Here is a 19747-nt window from a genome sequence, read left to right on the forward strand (position 1 = left end):
AAAGAGACACTGAAGTCTCCTAAAAATCATGTTTTTAATTAAAAAATGTGTTTAACATCTTTGCCCTACCTAAACCGCCGCATCCCCGCCGCTGTAATCTCACTAAATCCCCCCTAACTCCTCCCTCTCCCCCGCAAAATCCACGACTTTCTTGGTCGTGTATTTTGCTGCTGTTGGAGGCAGAGCTATGAGCCGCAGCTCTGCCTCCATTTGCGTCTATCAGCGTTGGATCTCCGCCTCTCCCCCGCCCCTCTCACCGAAGGTAGACTGAAAGGGGCGGGGACAGGCGGCGATCCGGGCTGACAGACGCGCTGAGAGACAGAGCTGCAGCTCATAGCTCTGCCTCTCACGGAAGCGCTGCCCGGATTGCCCGTCGGGGAGTTAGAGGGGATTTAGTTAGATTACAGTGACGGGAATGCGGCGGTTTAGGTAGGACAGTAACGTTAAAAACATTTTAAAATAAAAACAGGATTTTTATGAGACTTCAGAGTCTCTTTAAAGCTAAAGATGATGGAAGTGCAGAAAATCCCCCATGTCCATACCTCCCAACTTTTTTAGGTAAGAAAGAGGGACACTTATGTCACACCCCTAATCACGCCCCTGTCACACCCCTGATCACGCCCCTGCCACACCCCTGATCATGCCCCTGCCACACCCCTGATCACGCCCTGCTACACCCCTGATCACACCCCTGCCACACCCCTGATCACGCCCCTGCCACACCCCTGATCACGCCCCTGTCACACCCCTGATCACACCCCTGCCACACCCCTGATCACGCCCCTGCCACACCCCTGATCACGCCCCTGCTACACCCCTGATCACACCCCTGCCACACCCCTGATCACGCCCCTGCCACACCCCTGATCACACCCCTGATCACGCCCCTGCTACACCCCTGATCACACCCCTGCCACACCCCTGATCACGCCCCTTTCACACCCCTAGCCACATATACCTTAAAGATTTCATAAGAAAAATATGTTGCTTTACAATTAAAACCCCACTGTTCTTTCTTTCCTCATTCCTTTTCCTTCTTATTAACATTAAAAGGGAACCTGAACAAGAAGTATATGAAGGCTGCCATAGTTATTTCCCTTTAAACAATACCAGTTGCCTGGCAGCCCTGTTGATCTATTTGGCTGCAGTAGTGTGTGAATCACACCAGAAACAAGCAAGCAGCTAATCCACTCACAGTCAGTCCTCCTGATCTGCTGCATGCTTGTTCAGGGGCTATGGCTAATCGTATTAGAGGCAGTCGGCAGAGGATCAACAGGGCTGCCAGGCAACTGGTATTGCTTATAAGTAAATAAATATGGCAGCCTCCACATCCCTCTCACTACAGTTCTCCTTTAATATAAAAAAAAAATACCAATTTAAATAATGAGAAAAAATGTAATCAATTAAACACATTTTTCAATAGAAAAATACATATATTTACACAGATCTGTATATCAGCCCTAAAAGGGGGACAAATGAGGAAGAAAGAGGGACAGAGGGACTTGGTTCCCAAAGAGTCCCTCCAAAAAATTGGGAGCTATGTGCTAAAGGTAAGGCTTGCGTTTTAAGTTCATGGTAATGCCAAGTTTGACCACAAGATGGCAACAGAACATAAGAAATGACTGCAGCAAGCCTGTCACAGTTCATAATACCTGGGGACCTGTACACAATGAAACTCATCAAGCGCTATCGCAAGCTCAGTGCAATTGTGTTTTTTAATCAAAATTCTACTTATGATTTTTGTGTATTTGCGATACAAATGCGATTTTTCTGAGGCTATCTTTTCCTGGTATCCTTATTGTTTATCTAAAAAAAACGCAATGAAAATCGCATGCATTGTGTTTTTCCTGCACATCAAAAAAAGAAAGCGCTTAAAAGCGCAGCAATCACTACGAGTGCTTTTTTCTAAAAATGCCTCACACCCTTGCATCTCCTTTGAAGAGAGCTGTAATGACATTTGAATAGAACTTAGCCAGCCGCCCATTCATTAAAGAGGAACTCCAGTGAAAATAATGTAATAAAAAGTGCTTCATTTTTACAATAATTATGTATAAATGATTTAGTCAGTGTTTGCCCATTGTAAAATATTCTCCCTGATTTACATTCTGACATTTATTACATGGTGACATTTTTACTGCTGGCAAGTGATGTAGCTGCTGCATGCTTTTTTGGCAGTTGGAAACAGCTGTAAACAGCTATTTCCCACAATGCAGCAAGGTTCACAGACAGGAAACTGCCAGGAGTACCACGGTCCTCAGAGCTTCTTGTGGTAGGGGTTTCACCACAATATCAGCCATACTGCGCCCCCTGATGGTCTGTTTGTGAAAAGGAATAGATTTCTCATGTAAAAGGGGGTATCAGCTACTGATTGGGATAAAGTTCAATTCTTGGTCGGAGTTTCTCTTTAACTTCACCTAAATGAGAAGACAAGACAGGTGTTGTGTATGGAGTAGGCTGGTCATGCAGGAAACTCTGATGTCTGCATACATGTACAGCTGGGCTGAGTGCTACCTAAATAGGATGTCATTCCACAGGGCCGGGCCGAGGCAAGAGAGGCTCTAGCCTCAGGGCGCAGTGTAGGAGGGGGTGCAGGGTGGGGCTGAGGCAGAGAGGCACCTAGGCTGTGCTCTTAAGCAGTCTATTTGCAGCTGCTCATAAAAACTAAGTAGAAAGTTTATCCGGCTAAACAAACACAGAGAAGTGAATTTCTCCAGCAACTATATGTGGAAAGACTTTTCATTGTGCGCTGTGCTAGAGTTCAGTCTGCTTTAATCATAGCCAGATGCACAGACCTACAGCAAGAACCTCTCTAAAGTACATTTTAGAATTTGCGTGTACTGGAACTGCTCCGATTCCTTGTGGTACAATACAATACTATGCTTTATGAAATACATTTATTTAGCAAGGGTTAATGAACTTACGTGGGTGGTTCTCGCGGTGTCTGGCGATATACTGGAACGCCAGGAGGCAGGCTACTGCGGCCACCAACATGCCAGCAAATCCAGCCCCGATGGCTGCTGGGTAAACGTTATTTGGGGGATCAGCTGCAAGAAAATGGATGACAATTATTGATGACATACTTATGATCAGACACAGCACAACCACACCTCCAGAGGTTATAAGTAGTCACTCTTAAAGGGTAATGGAGGCAGCCATGTTTATTTCCTTGTAAGCATTGTGTATTGCCTGCTCCTCCTGCTGATCCTCTGTCTCTTTAAAGGGAATCTGAGGTGAAAATAAACTTATGATATAATGATTTATAGTACAGCTAAGAAATAGAACATTAGCAGCAGACATATGAGTCTCGTATTGTTTCCAGTACAGGAAGAGTTAAAGGATACCACAACTGAAATGTGACATAATGAGATAGACATGGGTATGTACAGTGCCTAGCACACAGATAACTATGCTGTGTTCCTTTTTTTCTTTCTCTGCCTGAAAGAGTTAAATATCAGGTATGTAAGTGGCTGACTCAGCCCTGACTCAGACAGGAAGTGACTACAGTGTGACCCTCACTGATAAGAAATTCCAACTATAAAACACTTTCCTAGCAGAAAATGGCTTCTGAGAGCAAGAAAGAGGTAAAAAAGGGGAATTTCTTATCAGTGAGGGTCACAATGTAGTCACTTCCTGTCTGAGTCAGGACTAAGTCAGCCACTTACATACCTGATATTTAACTCTTTCAGGCAGAGAAAGAAAAAAAGGAACACAGTATAGTTATTTGTGTGCTAGTCACTGTACATACACATGTCTATCTCATTATGTCACATTTCAGTTGTGGTATCCTTTAAGAAACTTCAGTTGTTATCTATGCAAAAAGAGCTTCTCTGAGCTATTCAACATAGCTTGGGTTGGCTACAGTGCTGTTTTCTGAAGCACTTATCTCAACCTATCTCTCACTGTTACTTGTTTGTTTAAGATTTTACTGCCAGGAAGTTCAAAGCATCATAGTTTAAAATGCAGAGTGTTGTTTGTAGACTGCAAATATTAGAGAATGATGCAATGTTATAAAAAAATAGCTATAGAACTGAAAATAAAAATATGAGACACTTTTCTTTGCAACTAATGTTCTATGAATTATCCGTACTACACATACAATTCATTATATCGTAAGTTTTTTGTTGTTGTTTTTTTTTGCTACAGTGTCACTTTAAAGTGAACCTGATGGGCAACTTCTTTAGACAGCAATGGGTACACTGTCACCAAGTGTTTATCCAAGGTATTTTTTTCTCTTGCTTTTTGGGAAACCAACCCCAGTCAAATCAAATGTGGTGCCAAAGAGTAAATGCTGTGGTAGGTACCACACTGTGGTCTGCACTGCAGCCTAACACTCCGCCTCCTCTCTCCTCCCGCCTACTATCACTGAGGTTGGGTCTCTGGATCCTCTCTGCAGCTACCAATAAGAGTTAAGATTCCCAGCTTCAACCAGATGGAAGTAGGCAGGATCCAGAGACCCAACCTCAGTGATAGTAGGCGGGAGGAGAGAGGAGGCGGAGTGTTAGGCTGCAGTGCAGACCACAGTGTGGTAACTACCAGAGCATTTACTCTTTGGCACCACATTTGATTTGACCAATACCAAATCTCACTGGCTTTCTGTGCAATACCAATTCTCAGTGACTTTCTATATAATACCGAATCTCAGTGACTTTCTATTTAATACAATTTCTCAATGACTTTGTGTATAATATAAGAACTCAGTGACTTTTTTCACAATACCAAATCTCAGGGACTTTCTGCACAATACCTAATCTCACTGTCTTTCTGCACAATACCATATCTCAGTGACTTTCTGCACAATAACAAATCTCACTGACCTTCTGCACAATACCAAATCTCAGTGACTTTCTGCACAGTACCAAATCTCACTGACTTTCTACAAAATACCAAATCTCAGTGACTTTCTACACAATACCAAAAATCTCACTGACTTTGTGTGTAATATAAGAACTCAGTGACTTTCTGCACAATACCAAATCTCAGTGACTTTCTGCACAACACCAAATCTCACTGACTTTCTGCACAATACCAAATCTCAGTGACTTTCAGCAAAATACCAAATCTCAGTGACTTTCTGCACAATACCAAATCTCACCGACTTTTTGCACAATACCAAATCTCACCGACTTTTTGCACAATACTAAATCTCACTGACTTTCTGCACAATACCAAATCTCACTGACTTTCTGTACAATATCAATTCTCAGTAACTTTCTATATAATACCAATTCTCAATGACTTTGTGTGTAATATAAGAACTCAGTGACTTTCTGCACAATACCAAATCTCACTGACTTTCTGCACAATACCAAATCTCACTGACTTTCTATATAATACCAATTCTCAATGACTTTGTGTGTAATATAAGAACTCAGTGACTTTCTGCACAATACCAAATCTCACTGACTTTCTGCACAATACCAAATCTCACTGACTTTCTGCACAATACCAAATCTCACTGACTTTCTGCAAAATACCATATCTCAGTGACTTTCTGCACAATACCAATTCTGACTGACTTTCTACACAATACCAAATCTTAGTGACTTTCTGCACAATACCAAATCTCACTGACTTTCAGCAAAATACCAAATCCCACTGACCTTCTGCACAATACCAAATCTCACTGACTTTCTGCACAATACCAAATCTCACTGACTTTCAGCAAAATACCAAATCTCAGTGACTTTCTGCACAATATCAAATCTCACTGACTTTCTGTACAATAACAAATCTCACCGACTTTCTGCACAATACCAAATCTCACTGACTTTCTGCACAATACCATTTCTCACTGACTTTCTGCACAATACCAATTCTCAGTGCGTTTCTGCACAACACCAAATCTCACTGGCTTTCAGCAAAATACTTTCTGCACAATACCAAATCTCACTGGCTTTCTGCACAATACCAATTCTCAGTGACTTTCTGCACAATACCAAATCTCACTGACTTTCTGCACAATAGCAAATCTCACTGACTTTCTGTATAATACCAATTCTCACGGGCTTTCTGCAAAATACATTCTGCGCAATACCAAATCTCACTGGCTTTCAGCAAAATACTTTCTGCACAATACCAATTTTCAGTGACTTTCAGCAAAATACCAATTCTCAGTGACTTTCTGCACAATACCAAATCTCACTGGCTTTCAGCAAAATACTTTTTGCACAATACCAAATCTCACTGACTTTCAGCAAAATAATACGGTAATTCTCACTGACTTTCTGCACAATACCAATTCTCACTGACTTTCTGCATAGCTCCCAACTGTCCCTCTTTCGGAGGGACAGTCCCTCTTTGGCAGCCCAGTCCCTCTTTCCCCCTCATTTGTCCCTTCTTTCAGGACTTTGTCCCTCTTTCTATATAAATATATATATTTCTATAATAAAAATGTGTTTGATTGACTCTAAATGTATTCCCTTCCTTTAAATTGATATTTTACTAATTATAAAATGTTACTATGAAGGAAAATTAACCAGGATAGAAAGGACCAGTGTGGTTTGAATTATAAAACAACATATTTTTCTTATGAAATCTTCATGGCATGTGTGACTAGGGGCGTGGTAGAGGTGTGACCAGTGGTGTGGCATGGGCGTGGCTTAAGTGCCCCTTTTTTTCTGATCTCAAAAAGTTGGGAGGTATGCTTTCTGCACAACACCAAATCTCAGTGACTTTCTGCACAATACCAATTCTCACTGACTTTCTGTATAATACCAAATATCACTGACTTTCTGCACAATACCAATTCTCAGTGACTTTCTGCACAATACCAATTCTCAGTGACTTTCTGCACAATACCAATTCTCACTGACTTTCTGTATAATACCAAATATCACTGACTTTCTGCACAATACCAATTCTCAGTGACTTTCTGCACAATACCAATTCTCACTGACTTTCTGTATAATACCAAATATCACTGACTTTCTGCACAATACCAATTCTCAGTGACTTTCTGTAAAGAACAGCATCTCAGAAGGGCACCAAACCTTTCTAAAATGCTTCTCATTTTAAACTCTAAGTGATCTGAGACGAGCTTATGCACTTCCAGTCCTATGGGAGAAAAGCACTTTACAAATGTTTTGTTGTTGCCGTTGAATGTACGGACTCTACTACTGAAAAGTGGGAGTTATCTGATATAACAATTGCTTTTCTGCTTTTTCACAAAACCAAAACTGATTTAAATACCTAATTTCTATCTTCCAAGGGAGTGCAGATAAATTCAATGACAGGCGGATGTGAGCTGACTGGGAAGATAACTATGGAAGCTTTTCTGTTCAGGGTAAAGTCCACCTTCAGTCTAGTTCTATACATCAGATGAAAAAAAAATAAGTTTTACAGACCAGAAGTCCACACCTACTGTGAAACATGGAGGTGGCTTGGTTTTGTTTCGACACTGTTTTGCTGCATGTAGAAGGGGGCAAAGATGAGCAGGTGAAAGCAAAATTCAGCTTAGCAGGAGGTGATGCAGGCGACAGCAGTGAGGGTTAGCTTACCTTTGCCACCACCTGTGCAGCACCACGCCCACCTACAGCCTCCTGATAATACGTAATAAGATTACTTAAAGTACCACCACAGGCAAAAATGTTTTCCAATATCTGTGCAGCACTCAGTGGTAGAGCTTCTCAGCAGCTTAGCCCCACCCACAGAGCCTGAAGCGCACTCTGTGCATTCTGCTGTTTCTGGTCATGTCATCAAAATTGCAAGGCAGGATTCTTAGCTGCAGAAGCCTCAGTTCCCATAACACCTGAGCAGTTAGTTTACTAAGCTAGCTGCTGGGCATTGCCCGGAGATGAGCTTTTCTTACCTCATCACAGTTTATTTAGCTGTCTCACCATAGTTTATTTATACGTCTCCTAGAAAACAACGTGTATACTGAGACGACAGGCATAGCACGGGATATCACATGTCACCAGTCTGATGTCACAAGATCTCTGACGAACAAACCAGCTTCGGTCAGATTACATTCAGCATAAGGTATTCTTCCTATAGAGCACAATGTCAAGTATATCGTCCAGAACCGAGGTCAGCTGTACAACACTTGAGAGAGGGGATCCCAATGATCTTCCCAGAACACCAGGAACCAAAAAAGAAACAAAGACCAGGAGCCAACAGTGCGTTATATCGGTACACCAAGCCATTATGGTAATGTGTAAACACATAAATTGCCCTCACAAGTCGAGTGACAGGGAATGCAACTACCAATTAAGCTCTACCGAAGAAAACCAGCCTCTACTCTGGTACTTGGGACCTTGGGACTTGAATAGTTGCTCTACCAATTTTGTTTTTGCCATAAAACAATAAAACTATAAAATCACAACCTCTTAACAGAGGTGTAAAAGAGATAAACTAATGGATGGAGGCACCCAAAAAAAGGTTTATAAAATAGTTTAAAATGGTATAAATATGTAGAGGTAATAAATTCATTGGTTGTATTAATATATAGTACACAGTATATAGTCTTGTAATCTAACTGTCCCTCAGAGGAGCTCAACAATTTTTAGGGGGAAGCCAATTAACTTAATCTGTATGTTTGCTGGTATGTGGGAGGAAACCGGAGTGCCAAGAGGAAACCCACACAGACATGAGGAGAACATACAAACTCTGAGCAAATAGTACCCTGGCAGGGATTTGAACCGTAACCAAAGGCAAGAGCGCTAACCACTACACCACCATGCTGCCCATACAGCTCGATGTACAGATCCTTAACAGAAGAAAGTCAATTCTAGTATTACTGTAGGCTTGTTTATAACACTATAAAGTGAAGGCCCATACCCACGACACAATTTTTGATAACAATATTTTGCTATGAATGATTTTTTCACATCACGCAACATAATTTAATAAAAATTTGTTAAAGGACTTACGAGGTCTGTTTGGTCAAAAAAAAATTTAAAGTTAGATACCTGTGTCAGTTTGTGAGGCACGGAGGATGCCGTCCGCCCCCTCCATGCCGTTCCGCCGGGTCCCCGCCGCTCAGTATCCCCCCGAACGTCCCCCGACCGCACGGCCCGTAAGTCCTTTTTCCCATAGTTTTTTTGCACAACGATTTAAATTGAACTGCACAGACCGAATTCATCCTTACATTCATAGATTACATTCTACCAAACAATTATTTCTCTTTTATGTCTGATATCGTGTAACAGACCTGTGGTACGGCAATGGGGCAAGGTTTACTCCTAATTACGGTACATTTTCCTAATTCTTCCCATAGTTTTTTGGAGCACAATTATTTAATCTGAACTGCACAGACTGGATTCATCCTTACATTCATAAATCACATTCAGACACACAATTATTTATCTTTTATGTCTGATTTCTAGTTACAGACTTGTGGTACAGCAATGGGGGCAATGTTTACTCCTAATTACATTTCCCCAATTTTTCCCATAGTTTTTTGGAGCACAATGATTTAATCTGAATTGCATGGACTGAATTCATCTTTACATTCATAGATTACATTCTGCCAAACAATTATTTCTCTTTTATGTCTGATTTCTAGTAACAGACCTGTGGTGCAGCAATGGGGACAATGTTTACTCTTAATTACTCCAGTTTATTTATAGGTGATGAGAAGAATATATACATTTCCACTAGCAATCCCATGTGACGAATGAGTGCCACACCTCAGATGTCTGATTATTGGTGATCTGCGGAATCACCAAGAATGCAGACGCTATACCCGATTATGTGTGATCCACAGAATCACAAATAATGCCAATATAGCAAGACTGAGAGCAGAGTGTGTAGTGATTGGTGTAACCGTCAGTATAATGCTTTAATGAGACCTCACCAGAGGGGCTGGTGAGGTATAAACAGTACACCGAATGTGCACTGACGTACAACCTCCAGCAGGCTGGAGAAACAATACTGAAGAGACTGAATCTCCCGAGGAGCGGGTGATTCAGAATATACTGCAGGCAAATGAACACCCGAGGGGCGGATGAGTCAGACTGTACTGCAGCCTGCGAGATACAGAAATACTAAAATGACAGGTAACTAATGAGCAGGTAATTAAGGCTAAACTATAGCCTAGCAGAGCTGCTTAACCAGCAGAGCTGGTGCAGTTAACACCTCACCAGTGGCGAGGGCCCACTGGCGAGTAGAATGGTCAGACAGGCAGAGGTTCGGCAACAGAGAGGTACGTATAGGTACAGAATCGTGAAACAAGAGAATAGTCGGTAATCAGGCAGAGATTCAGCAACAGGTAGGCAGATAGGCGAAAGTACCGGATCAGAAGGCAGGTTCAGGGTCAGAGTAATAGCTAAGAGTCATACACCGGAGATCAATACAGAAGCAATAACCTAGTCTGGGTGTGAAATCCGTAGCGTCCACACCCGGGAACTAGTCTAAACAAATAGCAATGACAGAGTAGCAATATCCTAAACTTGGGGGTGAGGTCCTGGGTCTCAACCCCCCGGAACTGGTCTAAAGTATAATAGAGCAATGACACAACATTCCTGAGCTTGGGGGTGAGGTCCCTGGTCTCAACCCCCCGGAACTGGTCTAGAGTATAACAGAACAATCACAGCAATCCTAAGCTTGGGGGTGAGGTCCGTGGTCTTAACCCCCCGGAACTGATCTAAAGTACAATACAGCTATGGGCTTGGGGGTGAGGTCCCTGGTCTCAACCCCCTGGAACTGATCTAAAGTACAATACAGCTATGGGCTTGGGGGTGAGGTCCCTGGTCTCAACCCCCTGGAACTGATTTAAAGTACAATACAGCTATGACACAGAATTCCTAGGCTTGGGGGTGAGGTCCCTGGTCTCAACCCCCTGGAACTGATCTAAAGTACAATACAGCTATGACACAGAATTCCTAGGTAGGTCTGAGCGCGAACACATAAGCATTCACGAGAACAGACAGCGCTACAGTGAAGCCCGCAGGCTTAAGAAGCAGAGGAGACCTCACTGGCACGCCCCCTGCTGCAGCCAATCCGGGGCGCCATGAGTCTCCTCTGATGTCAGCTGACCGGCAGGTCAGCTGACGAGCCCTCTCTCCGAATAAAGGTCCTGTCTGTGCGCGCGCCCGCGCAAGACAGTGACCCCGCAGGGCAAAGACAACTCCGTCCCCGGCGTCCTAGACGTCGGAGAGGTGGAGAGGGACTCAGTGGCAGCCGCGGTGGCAATGCAGTCCGCCGCGGCTGCGCCTGTCACAGTATACTCCGTCCCCGGTGTCCTAGACGCCGGAGAGGCGGAGAGGGGCCCAGAGGCAGCCGCGGCGGTGATGCAGTCCGCCGCGGCTGCGCCTGTCACAGTATACTCCGTCCCCGGTGTCCTAGACGCCGGAGAGGCGGAGAGGGGCCCAGAGGCAGCCGCGGCGGTGATGCAGTCCACCGCGGCTGCGCTTATTACGTCCCATCAATGTAAAGCCTTCTCTTTATGCTCAATGTATCCACAACACCATCATTATGTTACAATGGAGTGATTTGATGTGTTTGCCTATTACAGTATCAAAGCGCCATGGGTCTTCATTTTACATCTCTCCAGGACTTCGAGAAATGTGTATTTTTAGATTTATTAGAGAGATATTTATTGATAAAGTCAAAAAGCAATTAAAATGTATGTTGTCACCGTCCAAAGTGGATTAACAGCAATTTTTTCAGACTGCAAAGTGATTATTCTGTTGATTCAGATCATGTCACCCAAGGGAACATTTAAAGAGGAGAGTTATGACAAGACTCTAATATAAGCTTTTGTTAAGCTGTGTACGAAGTTTAGATTTTCCTTGGCTGAAATTTTATGTTTACCATCAGTACAGACATGGAGTAACAGCTTATACTGTACATACTGGAGGTAGCAGAGGTCAGCACACACTGCAGCTAGTTTACTATCAGTACAGGCACAGAGTAACAGCTTATACTGTACATACTGGGGGTAGCAGAGATCAGTACACAGTGCAGCTAGTTTACTATCAGTACAAGAACAGAGTAACAGCTTATACTGTACATACTGGAGGTAGCAGAGATCAGCACACACTACAGCTAGTTTACTATCAGTACAGGCACAGAGTAACAGCTTATACTGTACATACTGGAGGTAGCAGAGATCAGTACACAGTGCAGCTAGTTTACTATCAGTACAAGAACAGAGTAACAGCTTATACTGTACATGCTGGAGGTGGCAGAGATAGGCACACACTGCAGCTAGTTTACTATCAGTACAGGAACAGACTAACAGCTTATACTGTACATGCTGGAGGTGGCAAAGACCAGCACACACTGCAGCTAGATTACTATCAGTACAGGAACAGACTAACAGCTTATACTGTACATGCTGGAGGTGGCAAAGATCAGCGCACGCTGCAGCTAGTTTACTATCTGTACAGGCATAGAGTAACTGCTTATACTGTACATACTGGAGGTAGCAGAGTTCAGCCCACACTGCAGCTAGTTTACTATCAGTACAGGCACAGAGTAACATCTTGCACTGTATATACTGGCTGAGCAGAGATCAGCACACACTGCAGCTATTTTATGATCATTACAGGCACAGAGTAACAGCTTATACTGTACATAATGGAGGAAGCAGAGATCAGCACACACTGCAGCTGGTTTACTATCAGAACAGGCACAGAGTAACAGCTTATACTGTACATACTGGAGGCAGCAGAGATCAGCACACACTGCAGATAACTGCACAGAGAATTAAATGTGTGCATTAAACACCAAGTGAACACCTGACGTAAGTGCCAATATTTAAAAACAGGCACTTACCTTAACACCATTGCGTTCTGCTGCTGAGCATAGCTTGGGTGCAACACATTTGAAAAGGAAAGGAATGAGGCATGGGTCGCACCGAGCTTTGGAGCTCAGGGCTGGCTCACACACTGCACTCTAAGGGGGGTGGAGGACAGGCACTGACAGCCCACTCCAGGGCTCACACTACCTAGAATGAGCCATCCGCCACCCGCCTCCAAGGGAAAGACATTCACAAATCACTGCACAGAGAATTAAATGTGTGCATTAAACACCAAGTGAACACCTGACATAACTTGGCGCTCCTGGATAGTGCTATTGAAGCATGAACTAATTCCCGCAGGGCGATCGCTTTGCGGCATTGGTTCAATGGACCCTGCATTAGTTGGCATGCGAAAGCAAATGCATATTTGCATGAGCATTGCCTCATGAATAGCCAATCAGGCCAAATTTGCTCAGCCAGTTATGTCAGGTGTTCACTTGGTGTTTAATGCACACATTTAATTCTCTGTGCAGTGATTTGACACACTGCAGATAGCTTACTATCAGTACAGGCACAGAGTAACAGCTTGCACTGTACATACTGGAGGCAGCAGAGATAAGCACACACTGCAGCTAGTTTATGATCATTACAGGCACAAAGTAACAGCTTATACTGTACATACTGGAGGCAGCAGAGATCAGCACACACTGCAGCTAGTTTACTATCAGTACAGGCACAGAGTAACCGCTTATACTGTAGATACTGGAGGAAGCAGAGATCAGCACACACTGCAGCTAGTTTACTATCAGTACAGGCACAGAGTAACAGCTTATACTGTACATACTGGAGGTAGCAGAGATCAGCACACACTGCAGCTAGTTTACTATCAGTACAGGCACGGAGTAACAGCTTATACTGTACATACTGGAGGTAGCAGAGATCAGTACAGACTGCAGCTAGTTTACTATCAGTACAGGCACAGAGTAACAGCTTATACTGTACATACTGGGGGTAGCAGAGATCAGCACACACTGCAGCTAGTTTACTATCAGTACAGGCACGGAGTAACAGCTTATACTGTACATACTGGAGGTAGCAGAGATCAGTACAGACTGCAGCTAGTTTACTATCAGTACAGGCACAGAGTAACAGCTTATACTGTACATACTGGAGGTAGCAGAGATCAGCACACACTGCAGCTAGTTTACTATCAGTACAGGCACGGAGTAACAGCTTATACTGTACATACTGGAGGTAGCAGAGATCAGTACAGACTGCAGCTAGTTTACTATCAGTACAGGCACAGAGTAACAGCTTATACTGTACATACTGGGGGTAGCAGAGATCAGCACACACTGCAGCTAGTTTACTATCAGTACAGGCACGGAGTAACAGCTTATACTGTACATACTGGAGGTAGCAGAGATCAGTACAGACTGCAGCTAGTTTACTATCATTACAGGCACAGAGTAACAGCTTATACTGTACATACTGGAGGTAGCAGAGATCAGCACACACTGCAGCTAGGTTACTATCAGTACAGGCACAGAGTAACAGCTTATACTGTACATACTGGAGGCAGCAGAGATCTTCACACACTGCAGCTATTTACCGTTTGGAGTACTGTTGACATGAGACTATCCCGAGGTAGGAGAGTATATTAAAATCCTATAAAAATATGTATACTATAGAGCCAACCTTATTTGTCCTCAATAACTGTGAAATGTTCCTTTACTTATTCGGGCCTGTTTCCACTTGGTGTGAATTTGTGAGCTTTTTTCAGCATACAAATGTGCACAGCAATGAATCACTACGGGCCTATTTCCATCAAATGCAAAAGTTGCACCCTGAAAAAAAAACTGATAATCACGTTGCTATGTTTCAGACGTTGCATGCAGGAAAATTGTGCGCGATGCTACTTTCACCTTCTTGCGTGAGTTTTCGCATGTGGTATCAATAATAACTTTAGGACTTCCAGCTTTGTAAAAATCACATACAAAATATTGTGCATTTTAAAAATTGCATATACTGTATGCCTATGTGTGTGGGTTGTATTTAGGTGGTCGTGTTTGGTGTGCGGTGTTACCAGTTATCCGCTGGGGAAGGGGGGGGGGGGGGGAGTAAAATTCCCTGAAATGGTAGAGTTCTTCCACCTCCTGCCACCAGGTACCGATGCCAAATGACACACTCAATCCTACAGCAATAACAACACAAACGATATAAAAAGAGATAAACGATAGGCCTCATTAGGTAGATAAAAAAGGCTGATAGGTGAGCAGGTAAAGTTCCCGCTATAGCGGCAGTTATCTGATAGGGGAATGGAAAGGAACACAAAAAATCCCTAATACCGGATTGCACGCAGTGGGTGTCTCCTTTCCGCTGAAGGAACATAATAACACGACACAGAGATTGAATGACACGAGCCCTTCAGTGTAAGGTAAGACTGGCCGTAACTGCATCCTGCCAACAATCATATAGCAATTACCAATGGATAACAGGCGTGCGCAGATATTGCTTAGATCTCCGTGAACCCGTGCTGTGGTCTCCCCAGGGGCGTAGCAGAGGTTGCGACTGCATCGGGGCCCTTGGGCCAGAGGGGCCCTCCCTCAACTGCAGTATTAGCTCTCTATTGGTCCTGTGCGCATAATAGTGGTAATCATTACCAAGCTGTTCCCCATTCCCTTCTTGCACCTCTGACACTGTAGTTGTCATTGGCAGGTTTTGGTGCGCCGTATCAATTGTTACATGTAGAGTGTTTGGGAGGCCCCAATGTAAAACTTGCATCAGGGCCCACAGCGCCATAGCTACGCCACTGGGTCTCCCCAAGTTTGTGTGCTAGAGCTGGACTGAACTGCTGGCATTCCTCTAGCGTACATCTGACAGCGCTGCATGCTCAGGTATCACAGACAGTAGAGTATCAGTCATATTACCAATATTCTACTATCTGCCTCTCTTATCCTGTCCTCACACTAACCTACCCCCATCCATGCCTATTGCCTAACACTAAGGGCCTTTTGATGGAGCTGAGAGTTCGGTACATGCAGATAGGCACCCGGTGTAACAAGTTAGAGCTCTTAAAACATACAGGGATAAATCATACACACAACTATCAGGTAATGTCGCTTGCTTAGAACAGACAGGAACACGGAGAGAATTACAGGAAATCACAATACCATAGAGATCATTACATCATTTTACAGACAGTGACATCTTGTGATTGCTTTACTATACTGCAATTTAGGTAATAAGGTTGTTAAACCTCTAACAATTTTCACATCGAAAATCACTGAGAAATCACAATTGCTAGCGCTTAGTGATCACTATTTTTCACAGTGATTTTTCAGCTGTTTTGTTTGTGATTGTCGTTCTGGGAATGAGATTGCAGTGAGATCGCTCCTGAAAAGTTACATGCAGTATTTTAGCGATCACAATACTGCAGTGCGAATGCTCCTATAAATTACGCTAACAATTTGCCAAAGATCGGCGATCTGCAATCGCAGTGCAAATCTCCTCCAATCGCCCCACAGTCCTTACCTACCATCTACCTGTGCCTATCACTAACACTACCACTATCCAGCGCTGCTAACAAGACTGACCACCACTACCCAGAGCTTGGCTACACAGTAGTACTGTGGTAAACTCAGTTGTATTTCCATATTTGCTAATGTGGTCTTAAATACATAATACAGGGACAGCTTTTATTAATCTATGTATTTAAAATACACTTTTTTTAAACTAAACTTTTAATTTCTGCATTTTAGAAGTGTGAAATATGTGGTGCAGAAATACAGGTGCTGAGCTCTCTAACCTGCTCCCCACATGACTTGAGGGGGCGTGGTTCCACTTCCAACTCCTAACGGAAAGAGGGTGTGAACAGTTTGATCTGTGATCTGCTGCATCAGGTATTTTACATTTCTACAGTACTAAACAAAAATGAAAAGATTAATTCTAAAAATAAAAAAATTAAATCTTCAATCTCACTATGATGTGAAAAAAAAAGAGCCCCGAACTAAGGCTTCAAATATGCCAACAAAGGCAAATATATATTTGTATAATTTTACTACTAGACTGGGGCCCCCGGCTGTCGTGCGAACCAGTGTTTGTGATTTTATATTTATTTGTTGCAGCTTCCAGGATGCAGTTGACAGGTGAATGGTTAGGGAGGGAACCGTGTGGGAGATGTGCCTACACGGGGCGTCCCTGATGTAATCTATGATTACGTCCAACTGAAGCCTCTCACCTGAATGCTAATTTATGCAATTCCTGCTAGATTTGGTACAGCAGGCAAAGGGTGTATGACACTACACCTGATTGATTGGCTGACTGGCACCTGCTGACCAAATAAAGGTAGGAAATTGCTTTAGCAGGGAGTGAGCAGTTGTGTGTGTTGCACTTAGCATTCAGTTTACAGGCAGTGGGGGTGAGTTCCCTGGGGGTGAGAGGTCCAGTGCCCACCCGCACTTCCCTCTAGGTATCGCATGGTGGTTTGGGGGCCCGCCGGCTGTCGTGCGAACCAGTGTTTATAATTTTACTACTAATAAAAAATATATAATTGTTACGAAAAATTGGAATGGATATCAAAGAATAAAAGTACGATACTATTTTTACAAAGTTACGCTTGTTATGAAGATGGAACAGATAAAATAAATGAAATTACTGCTATTTATGTTTAAATTCAGACAGCACCCAAATGCAAAACTTGCTCTGGTCCTTAATTATAGAAGTTCTTAAAAAGAAAATAAAAAAGTAGCTTAAACCTGACAGAATTATTTGGGAATTTACAGTCGTACATTACAATTCTCGCTTGCATGTAGATTTAACGCTGACAGTCACCTTTTTAAACCCTTTCCAAACCTCAGTCAGACATAATGCGACATAGGAAACATGGCTGCCACTAGGTGGCGCTGTTACTGGATAAAATGGAGCACAGCGTCGGCCTCCTCAGATCACAGTGTCTGACACTTTGATTGCCGCCATCCGAACCCTCCACTGGCACAACATGTATGTATTATGTGAGCACATTTGGGCCGGTTGTAGGGCCGCCGCTGCCGGTTCTGGTCCGACACTTCGATCCCCTGCAGCACCATGCTGCCCCGCATATTAACGGAACGACACTTGCACGACTACGAGGGGGTGGAGCACATTCATTGACTGATCTGAAGTGATACATTATAAAGGGTAACACGTTTTCTGCTAAACTCACACTAACGTTAAATGTTGGCGTTCGATGCTGGCGTTATAATTACTGGCTAAGTATTAGGGACACACAGGTGGAAATACAGACATGGGGATCACACTGACATTCAATGTGAATGATGGATTGGTATCACGTTGCATGGATGCTGTTTTCATCCACCTTGGGCCATCGTATAGTATTTACCCCTAAAGGAAATCACCAAGCGCAGATGGCACCACGCTAAGGTTGGGGCAATGGCAATGTCAATATGGCAGTTATTCCCACCATTGGAGTGGAATGAGAGGGTACCACTCACCTGTCAGCCCCGTTGGGAACTTCTGGCTATCTATACTGGGGGGATGGAGAGGCTACCCTATACTGAAGGCACATATGGCTACTTATGCTGGGGGGGTCTACCTAATACTGGGGGCATGTCTGGCTAGATAAACTGGGCATGGGTCTTCCTAATACTTGGGGCACATTTGCTACCTAAACTGGGGCGGGCACAATTTGGGGGGAAGGTGCAATTTGTAATCTCCGCCTCTAGTGCTAGAAAATCTTGTTCTGACCCCGCCTCTACCTCAGCTCAGTACAAATGTCTCAAAGAAAATCTACAAAGGGTGTGTTCTCCGTACAAGACAATCCAAAGTCCAGCTGGATGGACTTCAATCAAATGTTCATAAAGTTTATAACAAAGACTTTTCCCATCAGATAAAAGATGTCTCTCTCTAAGGAGTGGAGCTCTCTCTGAAATTCTATTATACAAATAAAACATATTCAGACTATCCTTGCTAATGACATAAAACTGTATAACTCAGATAGATATGCCACTAAGCACAGACCGGTATGTAACCCTGAATCAGGCGTGATACCTGGTGTTTTAACCTCGGAGGGGAATCCCGTGGTTTTATGGTTAATAGCCAATATTCTGAAGGCATACACAATGGCGGGATCCAGACCGGCCAGTTTGTGGCCACGGATGTTGGGCTCGATATCATTAGCCACGGTATCCCAGGGCAGCGTCTGCACGGACTTCTTAGGAGACGTGGATCGGATGCTGGCTTGCCGCTGGACCATGAAGCCCGTTAGATTTCCTGCCCACTGCGTCATCCACTCCACATCAACCTCGGTCCTCTGCCGGCTGTAGGTCAGCTTACTGATTGTCACGTTCGGAGGAGTTGGATATTCTGTAGACAAGAAAGACAAGTCTATGAAAAAACAAAGTAGTAAAGAAAAATGAAAAATCAAGGGAGGCAAGTCTTGCCTGGCAAGATCATATATTTTACTGCATCTACAACAAACTTCCGCTGTTGTGACTAAGAAACATTGCAAAAATTAAGCACCTCATTTTTCCAGCGCATCTTCCAATTGTAGTTCACGCCTTTATCATATCATGCCCTCTATACAGGCCTTCCAAATAAAGACCTACACCACCTGTAGCTCGTATAAAATGTTGCCGCAAGACTGTTAACAAACCAACTCCGGCATTGCCACATAACACCAATCCTTTGCTCACTACACTGGCTGCCCATAAAATGGGGACTCCTCTTCAAAATTGGCATGCTAACATTCAAATCTCTACACGACCTAGGATACGTGAGAGATTTCTTGCAATTGTGACACACTTCCCACAATCTCAGATCAACAGGATCTTATAACTTGACCACCCCCAGAGTCCAACTAAAAACCTTTGGAGCCAGAAGCTTCTGTCATGCTGCCCCTAACCTTTGGAATGCCTTGCCACACCCACTCAAGACAGCTCCAACCCTGGAGGCATTTTGGAGGGATCCTAGCATGAGCATGAGCATTAAAACAAAAATATTTTTTTTATTTTTATCTGGTAAACAAATAATAAAGATGCTAACCAGGCAATCCAAAAGTTAAAAATC

General features: G+C 43.4%; 1 protein-coding gene and 1 long non-coding RNA gene across 2 annotated transcripts in view; one reads left to right on the forward strand and one right to left on the reverse strand.

Moving 5' to 3' along the window:
• Nucleotides 1-19747, reverse strand: part of VSIG10L2 (V-set and immunoglobulin domain containing 10 like 2) — a 110856-nt gene that overhangs the window by 11808 nt on the left and 79301 nt on the right. The window contains exons 9-10 of the mRNA XM_068238792.1: nt 18731-19045; nt 2922-3044 (exon numbers count right to left, since the gene is read on the reverse strand). Coding sequence (XP_068094893.1) covers nt 2922-3044; nt 18731-19045 — 438 coding nt within the window. The remainder of the gene's footprint in view (nt 1-2921; nt 3045-18730; nt 19046-19747) is intronic.
• Nucleotides 16535-19747, forward strand: part of LOC137520639 (uncharacterized) — a 60499-nt gene continuing 57286 nt past the window's right edge. Inside the window, exon 1 of the long non-coding RNA XR_011021906.1 lies at nt 16535-16584. This is a non-coding gene — a long non-coding RNA (uncharacterized lncRNA). The remainder of the gene's footprint in view (nt 16585-19747) is intronic.

Source organism: Hyperolius riggenbachi, chromosome 6, assembly GCF_040937935.1.
Source record: "Hyperolius riggenbachi isolate aHypRig1 chromosome 6, aHypRig1.pri, whole genome shotgun sequence".
NCBI classification, from domain to species: Eukaryota; Metazoa; Chordata; class Amphibia; order Anura; family Hyperoliidae; genus Hyperolius; species Hyperolius riggenbachi.